Source organism: Monodelphis domestica, chromosome 7 (genome assembly GCF_027887165.1).
Source record: "Monodelphis domestica isolate mMonDom1 chromosome 7, mMonDom1.pri, whole genome shotgun sequence".
Taxonomy (NCBI): Eukaryota; Metazoa; Chordata; class Mammalia; order Didelphimorphia; family Didelphidae; genus Monodelphis; species Monodelphis domestica.
Genome location: NC_077233.1, coordinates 172762084 through 172789111, shown reverse-complemented (window position 1 = coordinate 172789111; position 27028 = coordinate 172762084). Strand labels below are relative to the sequence as shown.

The following is a 27028-nucleotide window of genomic DNA, read 5'->3' as shown; positions in this document are numbered from 1 at the left end:
AAAGCAAACTCTATGAGCAATGACTGTTAACCAAAAACATAAAAATTTCTCAATTTCTCTAAGATTATAGAATTATTGACTTTTGGCCCAAGGTTTGTAATGATGAAAATAATATGATTAGCTGCTACTGGTCTGATTCTTTATGGCTTACAAATATTTTACATACACTCTTCTAAGAAGACATATGTTTAAAGTTAACTTCTCAGGATAGAAATTCTGTAGTTATGAGAGAAGATATATAGCATAGGTTTGGGTAAGAGCCAGCCATCTCCAACGAACTCTTTGTCTGATTGAATGGGAATTCTATTGCCTTACACCCTAGCTCTTCCCTAGGTTGTGGGTGGTGTAGAGTTGACTAAGTGCTCACCTTGATTTCTTTTAAAATTCATACATTTATTTAAAAAAAACCACCCTTATCTTCTGTCTTAGAATCAATACTAAGTATCAGTTACAAGGCAGAAGAGTGTTAGGACTAGGCAAGTGGAGTTAAGTGACTCTTCATGGGTTACACAGTTAGGAAGTGTCTGAGATCAGATTTGAATCCAGGTCCTCCTGTTTCTGGGCGGGGATCTCTATCTAGTGAGTGAACTAACTGCTCCTCACATTGATTTCTGATTATCTTCTAAACACCTTCCCAATGAAGGAACCCTGACATACTTTTGACTTTGGTTCTTGCCTGATTACTTTCCCACAAAAGACACATATTCCTCATTGAGGAAACTTTGGCAAGGTATACCAAAGAGATCACGAGGTGTGGAATCAAGAGACCTGGGTTTAAAATTAAAGCTCTGCATCTAACTAACTGTGTACCTTAGGCAAAGTATTTAACATTTAACATTCTTTTCCCCCCTTATCTCTAAAACAAAGCTGTTGGCCTAGGGAGTCTCCAAGATTTCTTCCAACTCTAAAATTCTAGAATCATATTACTTTCTTTAGAGCAGTAACATGTCCTGAAATTAGAGTAAACCATGCCAGTACTTTCTTAAACGTGCCAAGGGATTTGTCCCTTCTAAGATGTGCCCATTGAAAAAAGGAATTGTGGAAGTATGTGTTCTTTTCCTGTGAGTTCTCTTAAATTTGCTTCACTGCCAACTTGAGTTTTTTGTTTTTTAATTGCTCTGCTTCCTAGTAGAATTGGGAGATTAATTTTTGACTAACTCTCTCTAGTTGTCTAACATTTCTTTTTTTCCTATTTTTAGATTGTTTTAACGGAAATGTACTATGATGGGTTCCATCGCTCCTTTTGTGACACTGATGATCTGGAAACAGTGCATGAGAGTGACTGCATTTTTGCCTTTGAGACTCCAGAGATATTTAGGCCTGAAGGAATTCTTAGTCAAAGAGGTAAATCTTTAGGTTTTACACAGTAGTCCTTGGCCTTTCAAATATTTTGATTAACTATTGTTTTTTATGTCTTTTAAAATTGTGGTGTATTTTAAAGTAATAGATTTAACCAAATAACACAAGAGGAGGTGTTTTCTAGATTAGTGACTTGCTTTGTTATATCTTTTCCCATTAAGATTGTCCTTTCTTGGATTAGGTCTAAAAATACATTTTCACCTGAGCTGGTTCAGTTATTGAGAACTTAATTTTCAAGGTCTTTGGACAACAAAATGAGAAATATGTAAATCTATGTCTTCCTTATTTTGAATATTACATGAAAATAATAGGGAGAGTCTGATTGGCCTCCAAACTCTAAAATGTTTGTTTGCTGAGCTTGGTACCTATTTCTAAGAAATAAATACATGGCATTTTGCTGCTGGCACAGTATTGCTTGTTATGCCACTTAAAAAACATAAAATGTGCATCTGAGAAGATCTCCCAACAGCAGATGGTGAATTCTAGGGCTCTCTCTCTGATGGTCAGGAAAACTGTTGTCTTGGCAGCTGTCATAATATCTTTGGGGATCCTTTTAGGGGCTATCTGTTTTCAGTAAAAATGAAATGTTTGCTATAGATCTTCTGGTATTAAGGTAAGTACCTCACTTAAAAACAGGAATAATTGCTAACTTCATTGGGGATTTCAGGGTGTCTGTGTTGTAGAAGGGTATATAGTTGTTTCCTTTTACAGCAGTCTCAGAGGTTAAAAATATGCCTCCACATATACTAGTTTATTTTTTAATAACTTCAATAAAAAAAATTAGACTAATAAAAACCACTAGCACCTTAAACCTTCAAACTTAGTATTTCAAAAACTGCTTATTTTTTGACCCAAAATATGGATTTCATTATCTTTCTTTACTGCTTTCTTTTGCTAATCTCCCAGATTTGGAACCTTGGTTTTATTTTTGGCTCTTTCCACTTCCTCACCTTTCATACAAAATCATTTACCCATAATATCTATGTTATACAATTATTAAGTTGTTCAAATGAAATAATATATAAAGGACATTTTGTAAACCTTAAAATGTTTTATGAATTCCATTTTTTGTTTTTTATCTTTTTTTTTTTACCAAAGGCTTGTAAATAGATTAGGTTAGAATTTTTATTTTTATTTTTATTCTAATTTGCTTTTGATCTTTTCTGTTGGAATGGTTTACGGGTATACAGACAGCTGATTCAGAAATGATTGTCATAGCAGTAAGAAGCCATTTTGTTTTGTTAGACAATTTCACTTGGGGGAATAATGTTGTGTGATGTGTTTGAGGAAGGCATCCATTGTTATGTAGGTATGAAGATTCTGTATAGTTTATGTCTTTGGCTTTCCTTTCTTACTCCTGAATTATATTGTTCAGTATATACACACATGCATGTAATACATATATACATATACATTTATATACATTCATGTATGTTATATATGTACACATATGTGTACCCACATTTCCTATGCTATCTTTTTAACAGTACTAAAAATTCATGTTGATTTAGTTTGGTGGGTCTTTTTGAGTTCTTCATATCATTTCTTTGCCTCCTCATTGGCTATTTTAGATATTTAGCACATGGTGCCATTTTTATGTTGATTTTTAAAAAATAAATGCTTATCAAGAGCATTGCAATTTTAAGTTATTAAGTATTTAAAGAAATAATGCTTCTTATTGACTTTGGAAACATGAGAAAACCAACTCTGACAACTTCTTTATTTGTTTCTCCAAAGAGGATCTTTAAGACATCTTTCCAGGTATTTGTGACTTCTTTTAATCTTTTGTTTTTCCTTATAGCAAGAAGGTCAAGATGGATAGGCTCTAGGTCTTCCAGTTGTAGGTCATTTAGAGTGTTTATAGATGGTCTGAAAAAACCTTAATATTTTTTGCTTCTTTTTCTAACATTCTGAAAACTCAGTGCAGAAGGGGAAGTGGAAAGGCATATTATGTACTTTTTTGGGTATCTTTTATTTTATGGGTTGTCATGAAATTCTTCATCAAGTGGCAGAATAATTGGGTATTTTTGCTCCTGAGCTAAGAGTCAAAAGGGGAGCTTTGAATTGGAAATAAAGGAAAAATAAGAACCCCAAAGGCCAATGCTAGGGAAGAGAGGTTCAGGAGATTATAGATTAGAATTGGAAAATGTCCTAGAAGACATCTGGTCTACTCTCATTTTATAAATAATAATAATAATAATAGCTAATACTTATATATGGTGCTTATCAAAGACTGGGCACTGTGCTTGGTACTTCACAATGATTATTTCCTTTGATCCTCACAACAATCCTGGGAGATAAGTGCTTTTGTCACCCCCATTTTACTGATGAGGAAACTGAGGAAAATGGAGGCAAAATGACTTGCTTAGGGTCACATAGCTAGTATGAGTATGAGGTAGGATTTGAACTTGGATCTTCTTGACTCCAGGCCCACTCCACCACCAGCTGACTTTGTTGAGGTTATTGAGGTAGAAAGAGGTTAAGTGACTTGCCCCAAATTACTCAGATCATAAATGACAGAGCTAAGATTCAAACTCAGATTCTCTGTTTCCAAATCCAGGGCTCTTTCCCCTGCACCATGTTGCCATCTACTTCTATAGGTCATTTGGTAACTTTTAATCCAGCATGAATTTATTAAATGGCTACCATGTTGCAGTTGCAGCTGTGGATACAAAAAACATGATCATTTGAAGGGAGAAACAAGAATAATTATGAGGTTCAAGAAATACTTCCTACAGAAAGTACACATGCACTGAGACTTGAAGGAAACTAGGCGTTCTGTCGAGGTGGAGGTAAGGAAGAGATTGCATTCTAGGAATGAGAGCATCTTATTCATTATTCTCACAGAGATGGGAGCTAAAATTCCAAGTCTGGACAACGTTTTGGTCCTTTGGCTAGAATGTAGAATGAGGAAAGGGAATAATGTGAGATAAGTGTGAGAAGATAGACTGGAACCAGATTGTGAAGAGTATTAGATGGCAAACTGGGGACGGGTAGGTAGCACAGTGCAGGGCAGTAAATTCTTAGAAGTGCTTATTCAGGGGCAGCTAGGTAGCCCGGTGGATAGAGTACAAGTGGGAAGTGGGAAGGTAAACCTGAATGATGAGAATTTTGGTGGTGCTCTCAAAAGAACTAGGTAAATTTGGAGAAGCAATGCTTTAATAGAAGATAACATGTTCCATTTTTGACATGCATATGAAATGCCTATAAGATTTTAATTTGGAGATCTCTAACAAAGAGATGGTGATACAAGAGTAGAACTCAGGAGAGAGACTAGGGCTGGATACATACATCTGGGAGACATTTGAAAAGAAACCTATGTTTGGCAATCAGATCACTTGCTGAGAATCAGTATAAAGAAAGAAAATAAGGGGACGTTAGAAAGATCTTTGTGGGGCTCTTATAATTAGTGGGAAATTGGTTATCCAGCAAAGGTCACAGAGAAAGCATGTTCAGGTAGGCAGAGAATCAGAAGAGAGTGGTATAAAGAAAACTGGGGGAGGAGAAAGGATGGTTTGGTCAGCAGTGATAAAAACAGAAAAGAGGCAAAAAGAAATTCTTGGGGTGGCACCCTTGATACCATGTATCATCTTCCTATCCCATCCTGCTATAGTCAAGTACTAGGAGGCCCTGGTATGTTGTCTGGGCTAAATCTCCCATCTACCTGGGGCATGGACTGGATGGATAGGATAATATTCAGTGGGAACTGGGGACTTGTTGGAGTCTGATAATGGAGGTGGAGAAACTTCACCTTTCCTCAGCTCCTCACTCTTTTCTTTGTACTTAGGTAACCAAGAGACCCTGCTGATCTCCATTGTTCTTGGTTTCATTTTATGCTGAAGTTTCAGGGAGTGCTGAGAGTAATGGAGCAAGATGTCATAAAAGAAGAAAATGTGCTTAAATTTAATATTCTTAGACCATAGTAGGACTTAAGACTGTTGTCTGTCATCCCTCCATCATCTTCTAGGATCTAAACCTGCAATTGTTTCCCTACCCAAAAGCTTTTGGGGCCATTTTGATATCATCTAAATTTGATCATGACTGGAGCAAAACTTAGCAATCACTTTGATTTTGTTCTTCAAATGGCCACCTAACTGGAGTTGAGTCTTTCATACTTAGTTTGTCTTTTGAAAGTAGGTAGAGTATGCTACTAAAATTAGACCCTAAAGCCTTTCCAGCATGGTAGACCCTGTCAGAATTTGTGTTCCTCCATTATAAATGTCAAGAACTCGGGCCAGGATGAGGCACCTGGGAAGTTATTTGTGGATGCATTGTTGTTCAGTTGTGTCTGACTTGTTGGCAAACATACTGGAATGGCTTGCCATTTCCTTTTCCAACTCATTTTACAGATGAGGAAACTGAGGCTAACAGAGTTAAATAACTTGCCCATGGTCACATAGCTGTCTGAGGCCATATTTGAACTTGGGTCTTCCTGACTTCAGGTCCAGCACTCTATCCACTGTGCCACTTAGCTACCCATTGTGGATGTTATTTATATAATTTGGGAATATTTGTGTTAATTGATAAGAACCCTAGCTAAACTTATTTCCCAATTCTTCAGAGAGAGGTGGCACACAAAAGATATGGAATGAGGTATATATTTTCAGATATGACCAATATGTTGATTTTGTTGTTAGTTGCATTTATCTGTTACAAGGGAGAGTCCTTTGGCAGGATTGGGGAGAATCATTTGAAAGTCATTGCCATATTAAAAAGGAAAGGAAAGGGGGCAGCTGGGTAGCTCAGTGGATGGAGATCCAGGCCTAGAGGCGGGAGGTCCTAGGTTCATATCTGGCCTTAGACACTTCCCAGCTGTGTGACCCTAGGCAAGTCACTTAACCCCATTGCCTAGCCCTTACCACTCTTCTGCCTTGGAGCCAATACACAGTATTGACTCCAAGACGGAAGGGTTTAAAAAAAAAATAAAAAGGAAAGGAAGTTGATATATCAGCCTGTTGGATAGGCTGAACAAAGATATGCTTACATATGGAAGATGTGAAGAACTAGCTCTCTAACTTCTATCCTGTTATCCCAAACTCAGCTTAGGGTCTATGAAGGGATCAAGAAATATTGGCTTGAGGTTTAAGTGGTAGCTCTTAGATCTTTGTCCTAAGCTACAGACCATAAATAAATTATGTCAAATTACTGTAATTAAGCTAAGCTACCCAGAAAATCCATTACTTGGCTAGAAATTCAGGGCAACAAAGTTATAATACCAGAAACTAGGTCAGCCACCCTACCACCCACATATCTGTAATCCATGTTACACAACTAATTGTCAGCTTTTCCTTAATAACAGTATTTGTTATCCCTTCTTTTACTATTTCTCTTACTAAGAAAACTGGGAACTGGAACTACTGTATCCTGAAATCACTTTATTTCTGTAGACATTCCAGTAAAAGTCTGCATTGGGAAATCAAGGCATAAACACTTGTTAGGGCTATGTGGGTGCATAGTGAGTTGAATAGAGTTTACATTAATCAAAATATTCTTCTTTTGTGCCTTATATACCTTTTAAAAGTACTATTTTTTTTTAGTTTTCAGGTCTCTTCATTCTGTGCTTATCTGCTGTCTTCTCACTGTTACTCTGCTTATGTATCCATACTAACGTCCTTTTTTTTTCCTTGAACTTAATTTTTCTCTGGTGTTTCTGCTGTATGAAACTGAACCACAATGGAAGCAACTTTTGCAGAGAGCACTTTAAAGTTTACAAAGTGTCTTACTTAAAAAACAAAACAAAACTCTGGGAGGTAGTTAGGGAGTTATAAACATTATTATGCCCATATTTAAAAATAAAATTTTATTGATATCTTTTGTTACATCATTGAAATTTCCATCAGTACTCTTCTCCCTCCCCTCTCCAACATCCATCACCTATAATGATTAATATTTTTTAAAGAAAAAGAAGATTAAAAAGTCAGGAAAAATGATCAGTACCTTGAAAAAGTCTGAGAATAGCTGCATAATGCAATGATCCAGGACAATTCTGAGGGACTTATGAGAAAGAATGTTATCCACATCCAGAGAAAGAACTGTGGGAATAGAATCACAGAAGAAAAACAATTGCTTGATCACATGGTTCGATGGCTACATGATTGGGGATGTTGACTTTAAATGATCACTCTATTGCAGATATTAATAATATGGAAATAAGTTTTGAACAATGATACATGTAAAACCCAGTAGAAATGTGTATCCGTCTCTATGTACAATGTTCTCCTGGTTCTGCTCCTTTCACTCTGCATCAATTCCTGGAGGTTGTTCCAGTTCCCATGGAATTCCTTCAGTTTATTATTCCTTTGAGCACAATAATATTCCATCACCAACAGATACCACAATTTATTTAGCCATTCCCCAGTCGAAGGGCATCCCCTCATTTTAATTGGTTATATTTTGAATTTTAAATAGGGAAAGGTACTGCTATTGTAATACTAATATATTTCTTCCAATTCCATGCTTTCATATTCTTATTTCCTTTTTATTTATGTTTAAGTAAGTCAACCAACATTTCTGGTTTGATATTTTTCTTCTTTTAAGGTGTTTGGGAGAGGCAGAGGTTGAATTTTCCCCTCAATTTTGAGGGAGAAACTTAACTTTCCGAGGAATGGCTAAAGTTAACTAAAGTGAAAAATCCTCATTTTCATTCTTCTGAATCAAGTTCTTGGGCAGCTCTAGGAACAATGAGTAGAAAATAAAGAGAGGCACATTTTGAATTGGTATAAAGAAAAATTTCTTAACAATTATAGCTCTCCAAAAGTAGAAGAGGTTGTCTTGAATGGTAATTACTTCTGTATCATTTGTAGTCTTCAAGCAGATACTTTCTGGAGTGGAAGAATGTTGTAGAGGTATCTGGTTGAATAGGTATGGGTAAGAGTAGGTAACCTTTGAAGGCCATTACAACTTTGAGATTCTGTGATTCTGTGAAAGAAATACACTTCTTTTCCTTTTTTAAAAAAAATGTACTTTTACTTATTTTGTTATATACTTACCAATTACATTCAAATAAGTTTAACATTCATTTAAAAATTTTTTGAGTTTCAAATTCTCTCCCTCCATCTCCCTTCTCTGTCATTTACTCAGAAGGCAAACAATACAATATCCATTATGCCTGTGAAGTTATGCAAAAAATATTTCCATACATTAAACATACATTAAACTCTGAGAAAAATAAAGTGAAAAAAAATGCTTCAATCTATGTTCAAGTGCACCAGTTCTCTGCAAAGGTGGTTAGCATTTTCCATTGTGGGTCCTTTGGAATTGTCTTGAAACCTTGTCTTAATTAGAGTAACTAAGCCACAGTTGATCATTGTTACAATAATATTGTTGCTGGGTATGGTGTTCTCCTGGCTTCACTTTGCATCAGTTCATCTAAGTCTTCCCAAGGTTTTCTGAAATCATCTGGTTCATCATTTCTTATAGCATAATAGTATTCTATCACAATCATATACCATAACTTGTCCAGCCATTCCCCAATTGATGGGCATCCTTTCAATTTCCACATAAAAGGAAATATTATAAATATTTTTGTACATACAGATTCTTTTCCCTTTTCTTTGATCTCTTTGGGATACAGACCTAGTACTGGGTTAAAGGGTATGCAGGTTTATAGCCTTTTGGGCAAAGTTCCAAATTGAAGAAACACATTTTTTTCCTAAAAAATGTGTTTACTACAGTAGCCTTTGAGTCTACTATCAGGTAAAATTCCTGAGAGATGTCTTGAATAAAAAAGAATGCCTAAGCAAGAGAAAAATGCCAGTTCTTACTTTACTTTAGGAATGCATCTAAACAACAACCTGAACAACTTGAAGTTTGGCAGTGATCATCATAGAATATCTTCCCATGCACAGACAGCCACAAAACAAGCAAAGCCGGACCTTTCTTCCACAAGAACAGGAAATGACAAGATTGTTCTGCTGGTGTGTAATAGAGCATGCACTGGGCAGCAGGGGAAAAGGTAAAACATCTATTTCCTAATGAGATGTTAATTTTAAAAGTTTTTAAAGACCTTTTAGTTTAACTACTTTTCCATCTGACAAGTATTCATCAGGTGCCAATTCCGTGCAAGTTCCTGGAGATATAAAGATTGCTTGCCATATATGACAAGGTATAACCCATTTTGGTATCTAGTATAATATATACAGACCTGTAGAATTCCAACCACAGACCAACTTGTTTTTTGCATAGAAATATCTTATTGTGAAGGTTGATCCTTGTCTTGTTGCTAATTACTCTATTGTGAATTTGTATAACATTCCTTTCTCTTAATGCACCTACTATATTCAGTCTGTATTAGAGTTATTTGGGTACATAGCTTATCTCTCCTATTAGATTATAAGCTCCATAAGGACAAAGATTGTGTCTTACTCTTCTTTATATCCCTCTAAATTCTCACCAATCATACCCTGGTCTTGTACATAAGCATTCTAGAAATTTTGGTTGCATTGTCTGGAAAGAGCCAGTGTATATCAATGGGCTAGTTAGAGGGATAAAGTACATTTAACTTTCTTCACTGACCTCTATGTTCTTATTTGTAGAATAAGGGGGATGTCCTAGATGATATATAATGTTCCTTCCCTATCCTATTGTCTACAAACTTCCCTCAGCCTCTTCCCTTCATCCCTCACTTCTTTTATCAGTTATTATTTGTACTTTCCATATCAAGCCTCTTTAGGGTCTCTGCTGTCATGAATTGGAGCAATCAGTTAACTATACATGATGGACCATTTGAACTAGGGACCAAGAAAACAGCCCCAATTTACTTAAGGAAGACACAAGGTCTGGCTATCTCATAAATATCACTGGAACCATCATCCTTCTTCTAAAACTGATCTAGATAAAGTATTATTTATTAAACTTTTTTCTTGTAAACTTTTAAATTTGTACTCAACTGAAAGAGCCTATTAAAAAATAGTACTTTTCTTTTTGTATTACTCAGATCCAAATCTTTGTTTCTTTTCCTCACACTGGTTAATCAGATTGTAAAGTTGTCTGAACAAAGAGGCAAAGTCTACATATTCTGTCCTGGAAAATTTTAGAGACCAAAACTTTTCCTAACTTTTTCAAGCTCTTTTGGGTGTTTCCTTTATCCCTTCTCAGTCCTTTCTGGGAACAATACTTCCTAGGCTGCTATATTTTAACCTTCTTCTGTGTTGCCCTATTATTATTTTTAGTATATACTGGTGTCTAGGAATGCCCTTATTCACTAGTAGAACAAATATGGTGTAGCTTTTGAAACTGTGACTGCCAAAATGTGGTTGCCAAAGCTGTAAATGTTAAAAACTGTAAAGATAATTTTTAGTGTTTTGACTTAAAATAAAAAAATAAGTGGTTGCCATGGGAAATCCCCAAATATGAAAAATACCTAAGTCAGCTGGGATTTATGGAGATTTTTAATTAATATAAATGAAGGAATGAGAGAGAGAGAGAGAGAGAGAGAGAGAGAGAGAGAGAGAGAGAGAGAGAGAGAGAAAGGGCCTATTAAGGGAGAGCGAGTCAGTCTTCATCACTCACCACAACATTGTCTTCAAGCAAGCTCCAGTCCTTCGAACTCTGAACTCCAACTAACTACCTCCAACTCTCTTTTTGCCCAAACTGACTTCTCCTTTTAAAGAAATTTTCTCTTATGTCACCTCCCCTAAATTTTCACATCTACCAATCACAGTAGACGCTTTCCCCCAGGACTGCCCATTCTTAGTTCTCATCTTCTTTTGTTCTCACCTTCTCTGGTTAGATTAAATCCTCTGAGTACTTCACACCTCTTTTGTTAAGCTTGCCTTGTAAGTTGCTTGACCTTTTAGGTACTAATTTAACCTTTATAGGTACTTAGCACCCTTTTGTATTAGTCTGTATTTGTATTTGTATTTGTCTATTGTCTATAAATAGTATTGTATTTGTCTAAAAACAGACCTAGCTTAAGGTTCTAGCTTTACAATAAGGTATGAGTTGGGGACTTTTCATTGTTCAATCAGGAGTTTGAAATGTTATCTTCCCCTAAGGCACTGTCTGAGTAGGGTGGAGTAATTTTAAAAGTTCTCAATACATTCCTGATTAAATACCTTCATTGTTAAAAATGGGGAATAACTTAATCAAATCTTCTGAAGTAGAGTCTGAGTAGTTTTAAGACTCACAATCTCCCCCTGGTGATCATTGGGAGACTAGTCTCCCCATTGATCATTTAACATAATCATCTTGTAGTCCTAAACACTTCTAACTACAGATGTATACAATATTCAATTTCTAAGAGGAAATTACAGTAGTGAGGGAGGAATAGAAAAGAAAGAAAGCAAAACCAATGTTTTGCTAGGCGTATTGACAGAAAGCCAAATTAGGGGCAGTCCCTTTGGCATAAAAGTGTACATTTACAAATAAATGTTCAATCAAACTTCAGTTCAATCAACCACACCCAAAGTTCATTCTTGATCTTCTTGATGTAGTGTAGGTTTTCTGGCATATTTCTGCAACAGTTCATTCTCTGGATTTAGGAGTTAGCAAGCTTCTTCCTTGAAGAGCTTTTCTCAAACAAAAATTCAAATTCTTGGATTTTTATTAAAATACAACCCCCCCCCCCGAAGTGGGTGTTAAAAAACATCCAGTTCAGCACAGGATACAATGTTGAGTTATGGGGGTGTATGAGTCAATTATTAAAAGAAGAGAAAAACAAACAAAAAGATAAGGAAAAAAATTCAAAATAGGCCCTTGTATAGGTCTAATTTAAAGTAATTTCTATCCCACAAGTCTGTAGGACAGAATGCAGTAATATTTCACTTACCCATTTGCAGCCAAGACTACAGGAAGTTGCCATACTATAAGAAGAAAAGGAACTAGAATTTTATTTTGATAGGGAAGCATCATTCCCTGGTCTGATTTTTGTCATTCTCGGATATAGGGAGCCAGGATGATAGTCAGACTTTGGTACTTGTCTGAGTACTTCACAAAGAGTGTAGATACAAGGAAGTCCTACGATTTAACATATGTCAAGCATCACAACCTCGAGTCTCATTAGTATTTTCTGTGTGCTCTTTTCGGCACTATTAAGGTTAAGTCTGTGCTCCTTGCTTTTATCCCATTTCCTAGAATCAGACACAAACATTAATCACAGTCCCATAACATTTTATCAATAAATGGCAGGTTCCCATAGTTTAAAGCTTTTGGAGTATGCATTGATATTATAGCTAGTATATATATTAAACTTATATTACTGCAGAAAAATAATGTTAATTGTATGTACCTTTAGTACAAGAAATGAGAAAAAAAGGAAAAAATCAAATATTCTAATCAAATAAAAGAAAAGCAATAATAATAAAAATAAGGAGGAAAAGAGAAAAAAAATCATGAGTTCAATGTGTTCCTGAAAACAGTATCCACTTGTCAATGGATTATTATCTCCAATTCATGTGATAGGACACAGTCAATCAGTCTCAACAGAAGATGCTGTCTTCACATGTGAGCAATGAATCCAAGAGTCCTTCTCTCCAACCTTTATAGATGTTGGAGTAGTTAACAATTTTTGGAATGGTCCTTCCCATGAAGGCTGAGTTGCTCCAGTACGCTTGAAATTCTTAATATACACTTCTCCTGGGTTCAGGTCATGAAGAGAAAAGCCTAGTGGTCCGGCTTGTACTGCAGCTCCAGATTCATGAAGTTCATGTAGTTTGTGCTGTAATTCCTGTATAAAGGAAGCAATAGTAGTATCTCCCCCCTAATACTGATGTATATGCAGGGGGAAAAGGTTTAACCTGTATAGGTGGATGTCCAAAAAGCATCTCAAATGGTGAGATGTGTAGGTCTCCACTAGGACGCATCTTCTACCACAAACCTCTTGACATAGGGATTCTTAATTTTTTGTGTGCTATGGATGGGCCCCTTCTCAGAATAATACTTTTAAATGCATAAAATAAGGTATTACAAAGGAAACCATTTGTACTGAAATAAAGTTATCAAAATTTTTTAAAAGTTCAATGATCTCATTAACCCCTACGCTAGTCCTTCTACTGTAGCTGTCCTGATCAGCTAGGACCCCTCAGAAAGATGAGACTTCACTACTCCTGTGGAATTAGAGGTGCTATTAGGACTTGGAGGATTCACATGTAACCATCTAGCTATGATTGACATTTTTGGCCCAAAGTTTGCCATATCCAGCAAGTAATATGATAGGGGAGATTGTCTCCACTCCAAGTCCAGTGAGTCCCTTCTTAACAAGTTATTCTTGTTGACTCTGATGCCCTGGAATATGGACTCTGCCTTCTTTTCTTTCTGTCTTAGCCATTTTCCAAATACTTGACCTCTCATCTGCCTGACCACATAGTACTCCTGCTGATCCATTTAGCCCTATCTATTTCTCTGGTTTTCAATCTTCCTGTCTGCCTAACAAGGGAAACTTCTAGTCCTAGTCTTTCCTTCCTAGATCTCTGTCTGCTTTGCCATGCCAGTTCCAAGATACCAATTTAACTTAAATCAGTTATTACCTGTAAATTACTGTTCTCATCCCATTGATGCTATGGGGAAAGGAATGAATGTTGAATTTTCTAGTTTCATTTCAATTGAAGATATGTCCCAAGAGCATTTTTATTCTGATTCCAGATAATTAACTAGCAAAATAACCTCATATTTTGCATAGCATTTTAGATTTTATATAATATTTCCCTCTCAATGATATTGTAGGTTAAATGGTTACATATTATGATCATTTTACAGATGAAGAAATTCAAAGATATTATCAATAACTTATGGTAGGAATACAGCAAAAGATATAGTTTTAAGACTTTTTAAACATTTTATTTTCTTTAGATTTGGACAACCCTTTGTGCTACACTTAGAAAAGACAATAGCATGGGATCTCTTGCAGAAGGAGATCTTGGAGAAGATGCAGTATTTTTTAAGGCCCACAGTTTGCATCCAGGTGAGTAAAACATTCCAATTTCCACAACTTTGAATACTTGGCAAAGAAATTAAGTTATTAAAAGTGGCTTTAAAATTCCAAATTCATTTCTCATTAGGCCAGGAAACCAGGCTCCAGGGTAGAGAAGACCTGATGAAATGTAACTTGATTAAGTTGAATCTATTCAAATTTTTAGTAATTGTTGGGTTGTGTTCATCACAAACCTTACATATGAATCATTATTAATGAAGTTCAACACAAAGAAAGTTTGGGGAAATTTTGGTGGAACTTTTATATCTTGCCCTCAAAGTCTAGGCATTATTCTTTGTAAAAAAAAAAAAAACAACATAATTTGATCTCCTTATCTTAAAAAGAAAACAAACTCAAATATCATTGAGTTTAAAATGATGTACAAGAATACTTTGCTTTATGTAAATTATGTTAGATTTTAGCCAATGGACTTGTTAATTGGTGAAGATTTTTAGTAAATTATATTGTTCTTAAGTGCTTTAGAGGAATTCTCTTCTTTAATGATTCTTTGACAAAGCAACCTTTTATCTGTTCTGTAAATCTGATTATGTTAAATAATAGCAGGGATACACTTGTACTAGGCTTCCTACCTAAACTAACTCTTATGTTCAAAATAGGTGTGCCCATTTAGCTTGCGTGTTGTCAGTGTTGTGGGAATAACATACTTACTACCACAAGAAGAGCAACCTTTGTGCCACCCGACTGTGGAAAGGTAAAATCACGTCTTCTCTGACCTCACTGGCAGAGTGTGCTTTTTGCATGTCTGTATACCTGAGATTAGAGGGATATCTGTTAGACATTTCTCATTAGTGGTAAATTCTCTAGCCCTGCTCTGAAATTGAAGTTTTCATAGCTTACACAGCACATCTCTGGAATGAAAATGAGTCTCATTTGACATTTATCCATTAATTTTATGGTTATCTTCAACTTTATATTTTGGCAAATAACAGTAATAACATGTTTCGAGATCATACATTTAGAGCTTGAATTAGTTATGTATTCATTTATTAGGTGCCTCCTAAGCACTGTGTTGGCTGAGGATACAAAAAGAAGTGAAAGACAGATCCTGCCCTCAAGGAGCTTCCAGTCTAATGGGGGAGACATGTAAACAGAGATATGCAAAAGCAAGCTATATATGGGACAGACCGGGAAAAATACATATACATACATACATACATACATGCATACATACATGTGTGTATCAAGTAATTTGGTGGAAGGGGAAACTAGGACCTGAGTTGGGGCTCAGATAAAGTTTTATGTAGGAAGTAATTTTTAAGGTAAACTTTGGAGGAAGCCAGGTATTATGAGAGGCAGAAATGAAGAATGAGTGAATTCTGTGCATGAGGGAAAATTTTTACAAAGACACGGCTGGAGATAAGATGGAATGGCTAAAAGGGAATAGTTTGCAAGAAATTAGAAAAATAGTCAGATGGGCCAGGCCTAGAGACAGGAGGGTTCAAATCTGGATTCAGACACTTCCCTAGCATCCTGGGCAAGTCACTTAACTCCCATTGCCTAGAGTCCTTACTGCCCTTTTGCTTTGGAACCAGTACATAATATTGATTGTAAGATAGAAGGTAAGGTTTAAAAAAAATAGATGGGAAGGAGTCAGATTGTTCTGATCTCTGAATGCCAAATAAAGCAGATGGTGTTTTATCTCAGAAGCAAAAGGGAGCCCTGGAACTTTTTGAGCAGGCAGGTTTCAATCTTTAGGAATATCACTCCAGGAACTGGGAAGGGAACCTTGTATGCTACCTAATTCAACCTCCTCTAATTTTAAGAATAAGGAGAGTCACAGAGAGGATAAATGACTTGCTCAGGGTAACAGATAACTAAATGGCAGAGCTAAAATTTGAACTAACTTCAGATCTATTACTCTATGCACTGAATTAATTGGGATGCTTACTTTCATAATTTTAGAAAGATTCTAGTTACCAACCTCAGTGCAAATAAAATATTCTTATAGGTAAATAAAAACATGCAATTTGAAGAAAAAACTACTAATAGCTTAATGTTCTAGTTGATGAAATTGTTACTTGGCTTTTCTACATTCGGGTTCTTTGCTGGAAGGCAAAAAAGTAAATTAAAAATGACACCTTCTAAATATACAGTTTCATGACATAAGTGTCTTTTGTTTTGCTACCCCTTTAAATAGAAGTAATACTCCATTCTTAACTCATTTTTATTTCTTAGGATCTAAGGTAAATCTAAAATTAGGATAGAAAAATTTCTGGTAGTTTGGTATAAAATCAGAGAAGGGAAGGGACAAAACAAGTTTATTTCCTTGTATTTTTTAAATAAAAAATTACATTTTATTTTATTTTCAGATCTGAATTCCCTCCCATCATCCCTCCCCGCCCTCTTGAGAAAGCTAGAAAAACAAAACCTTTGTAACAAAAATGTAGAGTCAAAGACAAAACAAATAACTGCATTGACCATATTCTCCACCTCCCCCCCCTACTGCCCCATTATGTTTCAGTCTGTACTCTGTATTCCTCATTTCTATCAGGAAGTAGGCTGTATGTTTCATCTTGCATCCTCTGGAATTGTGGTTGCTTATTATGCTGACTAGGGTTCCTAAGTCTTTCAAAGTTGTTTGTCTTTACAATATTAATATTATTGTGCAAAGTGTTCTCCCAATTCTGCTTGCTTCACTCATATCAGTTCATACAAATTTCAGGATTCTTTGAAAGTGTGCTTTTCATCATTTCTTTCAGCACAGTAGCATTCCATCACATTCATATCCCATAACTTTTTTAGCCATTCCTCAATTGATGGGCATCTCTTCTGTTTCCAATTCTTTGCCACCACAAAAAGATCTACTCTAAATATTTTTGTACTTGAGTTCTTTTTCTCTTTCTTTTATGTCTTTGGTAGTAATAATAACACTGGGCCACAGTAATAGCTCTTGAGGCATTTTTCCAAATTGCTTTCTCAAATGTTTGAACAATTCCTTGTATTTTAGGTTTAAATTAATTCTAGGATAATAGGTCCATAGAAATAGTATCCTTAGAAAAGAGATAATGGAACACACCTCCCTTATCTCAGAAGAGAGGTGAGGAATTATTATAGCAGAATATTGTATGTGTTGTTAGATATTATCAGTGCTGAATGCTTTTAACTTTTTCTTTGATAGGAGGGAGCTGGAGGGGGCATATTTCTGAAATAGATTGTGACATAAAAACAAAAGGAATAAATAAAACATAAATAATAAAAAGAAAAAGAAAAATAGTATATCCATGAATACATGTATCCCTTGCTTTACAAAGATTTTCTTGACTCTGCTGCTTTTGACACTGCTCACCTTCCCCTCCTGTATACTTTCTATGTTTTAGTTTTTGTGGCAATGTTCTTTTCTGGTTCTCCTTTCTTTCTGGAGTTCCTTCTCAATCTTCTTTCCTGGTCATTCTGACTAACCATGGGTAGTCCCACCTCTTTTCTGTCTATATTATCTCAGTTGGTGAGTTCATCAACTCCTATAGATTTGATTACCATCTCTATGCAGATCTCTCTCTGTCTCCGTCTCTGCTGTCTCTCTCTCTCTCTCTCTCTCTCTCTCTCTCTCTCTCTCTCTCTCTCTCTCTCTCTCTCTCTCTCTCTCTCTCTCTCTCTCTCTCTCTCTCTCTCTCTCTCTCTCTCTCACTACTTTTCTCCTACATTTGTAATCTTGACAGTATCCTTTACATCTTCAACTCAACATTTAATTTGTTGGCAAAATTTGTCATTTTTACCTTTATGACATTTCTTATTATACATTCCCTAATATCCTTGTAAATAGTAATGACCTTGCCTAATGCTCTCATCTATTCTTGTCTGCACTATTGTAGTAGTTTTCTGGTGGATCTCCATGCCTTGAATCATTTCCCACTCTAATCCATCCTTGATTTAGCTTCCAAAGTAATTTTCCTAAAGCATAGATCTTCCCATGTCCATCCCTCTACTTAGAAATTTCAATAATTCTCTATTGTCTCTGGGATCAAATATGAAGTCTTCTGATATTTAAAGCTATGTAAAACTTGTCCCCTTCCTACATTCTTAGTCTTCTGTTAACAAAGAATGATGTCTTCTTATGCTTTACTCCCTTCCATGCACTTCTATTATTCAACTGCCCTGACCTGCTTTGATGTTTCACCTCCCACCCATCTCTTCACTTTTTTACTGGCTATTCCTCAGGCTTGGAATGCTTTTCCTCCTAACCTCTACTTCTTAATTTTTCTGACTTCCTCTAAAGATCAGTTCAAATTTCACTTTCGATAGGAATTCTTTCTTGCTTTCTTCCTTCTCTGAATGCTAATACCTTTCCTTCTGAGATTCCCTTCCATTTATGCTGTATATGTAAGGTTTGCATATAACTATACGCCATCTACTCCATTAGATTGTGAGGTCCTGGAGGGCAGAGGATGTTTTTGTCTTTTCTTTGTATCCCTATAGCTTAGTCCAGTGCCTGGAATATAGTAAATTTTTAATAAATGCTTTTTGACTGACTGGCTAATGTGAACTTGCAGAATCTATTGAGATCCAATATAAATATTAAGAAATGTGTCATGGAAAAAAATTCCCCAATAAACTGATATGAAAAAATTTAGCAGATTGGGACTTAAGATTTATATGCTGATCATTATAGTATGACAATAGTATTCCATCTGTTGGGAGTTTTTAAAAAAATTCTAGATTCAGTTGTTTTGTCATGAATCATCTATATATTAATATATGTGTGTGTGTGTGTGTGTGTGTATATATATATATATATATATAATTATCTTGGATACTATTTGGCATGCAAAGAAGTATAAGACACTTTCCTCCATGTCCTTAAGTAACTCCCTGGTAAGTTGGAGAGACTAGACTTCTGACGAGACAATATATGATAAATAACAGATAAGTGGTACAGAGAATCATGTTAGGAGGAGAGAGAAATTCAAGTAGATTAGAATTGTTTAGAATGTTGTTGTCAAGGCCTTCCAGAGCTGCACTTGTATACATTTCTGCATCTTCCAGTTTAGGACTGTACTCTCAGTTGGAAGGCACCCAGGAATCTTTGGATCCAGCCACAATCTGAACAAGAATCATCTTTACAAAATCTCTGACTAGTAGCCTATTTGGTCTCCATTTTATGACTGTTAGTGATACTTAGGACTGTTAATGATGGGCATCTATTCCAATTTAGGGCAATTTAAATGTTGAGGAAGTGTTTCTCATAATGAACAAAATATTCTTTTGGGCAATTTTTTTGTTCTAAGGTCTGTTTTATGGGGCCAAGCAGAACAAATATTTCTATATATTCATTGTTATTAATAACAGTAAAATATTTCATACTTTAAGGTTTACAAAATACTTTAGCTATATTATCTCATTATTTGAAGATAGTCTTCTCTAGGCTAAATCACCCTGATACCTAATACATGATTCACATGTGGCATAGTTTCCAGTCTTTTCACCATAATGATCATCTTTCTCTAGATACAATTAGTATGAAGAATATAAAGAATGGTAAGGCTTTATAATGGTAAGGCTTTATATGAACTAATGAAAAGTTAAAATAGGAAAACAATATGCATATTGACTACAAATCAAATGGAAAGAACAAGAAAAATGGTACAGCATATATTATAGCTATGATAACCAAGCCTGACCTCTAAAAAGAGATGAGGAAAGTATATCTTTTTAAGAAGAGGTAGAGGACTATGAGTGTGGAATACCACAATATTGTCAGGATCAGTTGACATATTGAATGAGTACTTCTCAGAAAGCACACCCACCAAAATAGGGACACTAATGCATTATTGGTGGAGTATGAGCTGATTCACCCATTTTGGAAAACAATTTGGAACTATGCCCAAAGGACTATAAAACTGTGCATATCCTTTGACTTCACAGTATTTCTATTAGGTCTGTATCTCAAAGAGATCAAAGAAAAGAGAAAAAGACCTGTGCAGATAAAAATATTTATAGCAACTCTTTTATGGTTACAGAGGTGAGGGGATGTCCATTAATTGGGGAATGACTGAACAAGTTGTGGTATAAGATTGTGATGGAATCTTAATTTGTGCTATAAGAAATGCCAGGCAGGATGGTTTCAGAAAAACCTGTGAAGACTTATATGAACTGATGCAAAATGAAGTGAGCAGAACCAAGAAAACATTGTACACAATAACTGTAATATTGTAAGGATGATCAACTGTGAAACATTTAGTTACTCTGATCAAGACAATAATCTCAGACAATTCCAGAGAAACTAATAATAAAAACATATTGTTCACCTTCAGAGAGTGAATGGATGAGCTTTTGAATGTAGATTTAAGCATCCCTTTTTTTTACTACCTTTATTTTTAAAAACTTTTTTGCAACATGGCTAATAGGGAAATAGGTTTTGCTTGATTTCATGTGTATAATCGATATTATATTGCTTGCTTTCTCAAGGAATAGGACAAGAGGGGTTGGAGGAAGGGATAGAATTTGGAACTCAAAATGTTAAGAAACTAATGTTAAAATTAAATAATTAGTATAAAAGGAAAAAATAATTGAAAGAATTTACAGAGAATACTAGATGAACTGAGTCTTGAAGAATGCTAAAGAACTGAATAATGGAAGAAGGAAAGAAGATATTTAGGGAAAACAATATAAATAAACATGTAATATGAGAGATTCACAGGGCACATTCATGGAAATGAATGTATAGACTATACTGGTTTATGACAGACAAGAAGACTGGATGGATAAATAGAAGCCAAGAAATGAAGAACTTTGAATTCTTGACTGAAGACTTTGAATTTGATCCTAGAGACAATGGGGAACCAAGGAAGGTTTCTGAGTAGATTTTTAATGAGAATGGTGGCTTAGGAATATTAATATGATATGGATCTGCAGGTTGGAGTAGTAGTGGGGAAAATTAGACAAGGAAACCAGTGAGTGAATGTGGCTTCCTGCCATTTCAACCCAGCATCTTCTTCCTACTTAGACTCCTATATGAGGACTTTAAGAAGTAGAAAAGGTACTTTAGAGATTACTTAGTCTCACCTCTTCATTTTACATTTGGGGAAAGCAAAGAACCAGAGAGATCAAATAACTTGTCCAAGGTTATTTAGTTTGCTGTTATCTGAACTAGAACAAGAACCTGTATAGTTCAGCTCATATGCTTACTTTGCTCCCCTCTTTTAGTTCTGACTCTTCCTTTTTGCTGGAAGGATTATGTAATGTATCACAGTAAGCATAGGCCAACCCTGTGGTCAGCTAAGAAGCACTGGATCAGAGCTATACATTGTGGTACTTTTGTTGCTTGTGGATAAAGTTAGGACATCTGTGATCAACAAAGCTTTTTTTACCTCATTTTGTACAGCTATTGTATTAGTACTAATGTATTTGTATGCATATAGAAATGTGACTACAAGATATTTTCCAGGTGATTGGCAATGTCAAGCATTATCAGGCAATATTGCCAACTGGCAGTCTCTCTTAGTCCTTCCTTCCTCCCTCCCTAGTAATAATTTTAGGACAGAAGGGCAAGGACTAGGTACTCTACCCACTGAGCGGCCTAAATGCCTCATCATTGGGAATGAAAAACAATTAAAACATTCCCTGCCCTCAAGGAATTCATGTTGTAATTGGGGAGACAACATGTAAAAAAATGCATGCACAGAGTAGATGCAGAGATGGCAGGAGCTAATCTCAGAGGTGTCAGCACTATCAGCCCAGAGGACTAGGAAAGGCCTTCTGTCAAAGGTGGGGTTTGAGCTGAGTCTTGAAACCGAGAGACAGAGGTAAGAATGATTTCAAGTCCATCCTTCTTTGCTGCCTCCCATTGCTTCTTTGAAAGCTAAGAGTCAAGGAACCTCCTTCAAAATGTGCTGCCATAATGTCTATTTTAACTTGTGTAAAGATTAAAATTTAGGAATATGGGGAGACTGAGGCAGGTAGAAATTAGTTTCTCTCTGCAAGGAGTATTATATTTTTTAGAGGTTTATTAAGGATTAAGGATTAAAGAATATACAAGTAAGAAACATGTGCCTAGGCCAGAGGCCTAGACAAAATAACCTCACATCATGGAAGAGACGCCTCTGCTCCAAAACAGAAGTCCAAAAAGAGAGAGCAAAAACCTTTGCCACCAGCTTAAATCCTTCCTCGATCTTGGCCCACCTCTAGAATTCCCGTGAGATTACAAAGCATTTTGGGGAAGGTGGAGCAAGGGCTTGTGGGGATTGAAGTCCAGAGTTCAAATCTCAATTTTACACTTGCACCCTTTAACCTATGGACTATCTAGAGAATTTTGCTTGAAAACAGAGAGGCAAGTCCACATATTTAAACAGGCATAGCAGAGAGCCAGATTTCCATCTTTTGAAAAGGTACAGGACAGCTAGATGGCACAATGGATGGAAAGCCAGGCCTCTAGTGGAGAGGACCTAGGTTCAAGTTAAAGTCTGGCTTTAGATTGGGTTTAAGTGAGTTGTCCAGGGTCACATAGCTAGGAAGTGTCTGAGACCAGATTTGCATCCAGGACCTCCTGTCTCCAGGCCTGGCACACTATTCACTGAGCAACCTAGTCATACTGTTACATATACCTAAGATGAGCGGGAAGGGATCTCAGTGACTCTTATTGTTCAGATGAGAAAACTAAATCCCAAGAGAAGGGAAATGACTTGCCCAAAGTCTCATAGTAAGACTGAGAAGTGGGATTTGATCAAACCCAGAACCTCAGAGCCAAACTCTTTCTGATATACTTTTTGGCCTCTTTTGTCTCTCTGAGGTTCTACACCTCTCAGGGATGTTTGGAGGAAAGCTCTTTACAAACCTCAAAGTCCTGTTCAGATGTGAGGAGTTTCTTTTTTGTTATTTTGATAGGTTAATTTTCTGAATAGGTGGAGGACAGACAAGAAATGGTCTTATCAGGAACCTGCTAGACCAGGCAAGGTAGCTCTTGTTTCCAGGGTGATCAAATTGCATAGGAATTTAGACAATTTCTGCCATGCCCCAGCTATCAGGACTCCTGCCTTGAGGCAGTGCTGTTCTTATTGGTTGAGAGTCTATTTCTTCTACCTACCTACTTTTCAAATTATGTGACATAGAGTTTGTAGCAAAATGACAAAGAGAACAGTAGGCAGGAATTATGAAGGATAGAGGAGGGAACAAGGCAGGTGAGGGAGGAGGAGGTAAAACTAATTTGGAGTCAAGAAGACCTACTCTCAAATCCAGCCTCAGAGACTTTCTTAGCTGTATGACATATCAGCAAGTCCCTTAACCTCTTAGCCTTAGCTACCTTAACTGTAAAATGGGGATAATAATAGCTCCTATTTTTCAGTGTCATTGTGAGGAACCAATGAGATGTTTTCTACTGACCATAGCATAGTGCCTGGCACATAGTAGGCATTATATAAATGCTAGCTGATTGTATTTGACTTTGAAAGATGGGTACAATTTACCCTAGTTAGATGGAGAAGATTGTGAAGGGAGAAGGATGTGCCTGAAGACACAGAGTCCGGGATACACATAACATGTTTAAGGAACAATAAATTGACCAGTTTTGTGTGATCAAAAAGTTCATATGGATGTTAAGTTAGTGTCTTGTGTATCTTTAAATTCATAATATAATACTTAGACTCTTTATTTTGTATTTTTTTCCCTTTTCATTCTTTTTATACCTATTTACTTTTTGTTCTGTTAGTTGGTGGAAAATAGATATACAAAAATTCCCTGTCAACAGTTCTTTTTGTTATTTCATCACAGATTGTATGTCACAAAATTTCAAAGGTAGAAGACAACTTTCTACTTTAGTTATGATGTGCCATTTAAATAGTGCACAAGGCCAAACTCTGGTTAACCACTCACTTTAGAGGAGTTAGTTTTGTAAATTTAAATGGCAAAAGAATAGAACAGAACATCTTTTAATTAGTTAAAATCATGAATTAGGTCTAGGAGATGTAGTCTTTCTATGGGAAATGAGAGAAAAAAAGTCATAGTTTTGGCCAGACTTCTGTCTTAGATTGAGATTATCCATGCAATGTTTAAAGTAGTAGCTAGGGTTCAAACATTAGATAACATGCTTGTTCACAAAAATGAAATGGAAACATATAACAGATTTTGAAAGGGGAAAAAGAGCTCAGAAGTCATTTAGTCTAACCCTCTCATTTTAATGGTGGGAAAACAAGAGCCAGAGAGTCCCCATCACAAGGAGCGTTATTATATTAGCTAGGATTTCTTTGCCTCCTGCCCAACCCCTCTGTATGTACTTGAATAGAATTGGCTTCTGGTTTCTCACTCTTCAATATTAAAAAAACAAAAACAATCATCTTGTACCCTAAAAGCCAACCAAATTTATCTCCTTCTTCTGTGTGTATCTTTAGTCACAAAATGACTTTTTGGGGATTTCCCCAATGACCATTTGTGGAACCCTCTTTCTTGTATGCAAAATAAACTGAAGAAAAATCTGGCCTCAGCTCATAATCTTGGGCATCCTGGTTATTTCCTATATAATGTCCTCGCTATTTCCCTTTATCCTAGTTAATTTCCTTTGTCATTTCATGAAGAATATGAATCTTCCTCCTTCCCCACCATGGATTATGTCTCTACTTTGCCCTATGCATCTTGCAATCAATTCTAGATATCCTTCTTGCTACAGAGGTACACTAAAAACACTGCTACATAATAGTACATTGTAGCCAAGAGCCTAGTCTCTAACATCTTTTGAATGCTGGTTACTTTGTGGTGTAGTTGAACTTGGGCTCCCTCTGGAGTTAAAAGGTATGAGTTCAAATTCTGCCATCCAACCTTTTCTGATGTTACCTTGGGCAAATCATTAAACTTCCTGGCCCTCAGTTTCCTCATAGATAAACCAATTGGATGGGACTAGGTAGCATCTAAAGAACATGTTCTTAAGTTAGGGTGTGAATGTGTTTTTTCTAAATATGTATTTTTGTAACTACATTTCATCAAAATTGATTTCCTTTGCAATCCTATTTTAAGGATTTAAAAACATTATTCTAAGAAGGGACCTATGGACTTCAACAGACTACTAAAGGAATCCATGAACAAAAAAAATTAAAAACCTCTCTATAAAATCTCCTTAAAAAAATAAAATCTCCTTCAGATCTCTGTCTATAATCCTGTTTACTTTCAAATGGGGCAGCCAAATTGACCAAAGAAAGTGGCATCTCTGATACAATTACACCACATTTCACATTTGTCTGTTTTGTGATGGCATTAGAAGAATTTTAATTGAATTTATTGTACCTCTAAAGATATACTTTAACTTCAGTTGTGGGGCATTGTCATTTAAAATCCATTTAAAAAATGATGGCCAATATAACATTTCCAGTGGATTTATCTTTCATCATTTTAGACAAACTTTAGTCAGATTTGGTATGTTGCTTAACTTTACTTTTCCTTCAGGTATTACCACCCCACTGGGGGAGAAAATGGGGCATTTAGAGATTCTTTGGGTTCAGAAATAAAGAAAAAAATGTTAAAAGAAAAAATAATTTGGGGAAGCTAAGTAGTACAGTGGATAGGACACCAGCACTGGAGTCAGGAAGACCTGAGTTCGAATATGAACTCAGACTGGTTTTAGCTCCGTGACCCTAGGCAAGTCACTTCACCCTGATTGCCTAGCTCTTGCTGCTCTTCTGTCTTAGAATTGATACTAATTTTTTTTTAAAAGAAGAATAATTTAGGAACATTAACTTAAAGAGTAAACTCCTAAAAAGCACCATACTATTTATATGTTGGGTCTCTGCCCAAAGAATTGTTAAGATGTTAGAACTGAAAGGAAGGGAACAGAGATCATCTAGTATAATTCCCTTATTTAACAGATGAAGAAATGAAGGTCCAAACTGATGACAGTCACACAGTGAAATGATAGATTTCTGGCACATCCAGCCCCAGAACTTGGGTCTGCTGATTCCCAGCCCTGTATTTGTTCCCACAACTTCACAGCTGCCTCCTTCCCCCCACCCACACTGCTAAAAATTTCCATGGGTCTTTGTCATACTGTCTGAAATTCCTCTAATTAGAGATTTATTTGGGTTAATAAGTATTTACTTTGAAAAAATACAACTGCGTTCAGAAGTGTTAAGGAGCTATACATCCCTTATACCTTAGTGTGAAATAGTCTGATTAGATTTGTTGTTGTTTTTTAACAGCTGCATTAAGGGCTTAAAGAGTTTTTGTTACGGTGAGTGAAAATAGCTTATTTGGGGACTTGGAGCAGCACTTAGGGAATTTGTATAGGGTAAGTCTATACTTGAGGAAATATAGCTGATCTTGGATTTTAGAGCACAACTTTGGGGGTCTGAATTGTTTTACCCTTCCTTAATCTCCAAGTGCTGAGGGGGTGAGGAAGGAGGTAGGAGAGAAGGGAAGAAATTGTGAGATTATTTAAAACAAATTTCACATTTTTGCCCTGACTAGGTTCATGCCATTTCCTCCATAGCATCCCAGATCTAGAGCTGACAGGGACCTCAGGGGCCATCTGTTACAATGACATCATTTTACAGATGATGAAACTGATACCTAGGAAGGTTAGTGACATACCCAAGGGATTATTGCAGGCATACAAATATTTTTGATGATAATAAAAAACCTTTGGGGTGGTATTGGCCCATATTTCTTGCACAGTAAAGGAGTTTAGTAACATTTACTTGATATGTCAACATCATTAAAATGTTCTTCAAATTAAATTAAAAACCTTTATCTTTCATCTTAGAATCAATATTAAGGATCAGTTTCAAGGCAAAAGGAGAGGTAAGAACTAGGCAATTGGTATTAAGTGAC

The 27028-nt window shown here is 36.0% G+C and overlaps 1 protein-coding gene across 1 annotated transcript in view; it reads left to right on the top strand.

Moving 5' to 3' along the window:
- Window positions 1-27028, top strand: part of USP31 (ubiquitin specific peptidase 31) — a 155228-nt gene that overhangs the window by 76373 nt on the left and 51827 nt on the right. The window contains exons 6-9 of the mRNA XM_001377847.4: window positions 1200-1344; window positions 9133-9313; window positions 14146-14257; window positions 14884-14978. Of these exons, the coding sequence (XP_001377884.2) occupies window positions 1200-1344; window positions 9133-9313; window positions 14146-14257; window positions 14884-14978 (533 nt within the window). The remainder of the gene's footprint in view (window positions 1-1199; window positions 1345-9132; window positions 9314-14145; window positions 14258-14883; window positions 14979-27028) is intronic.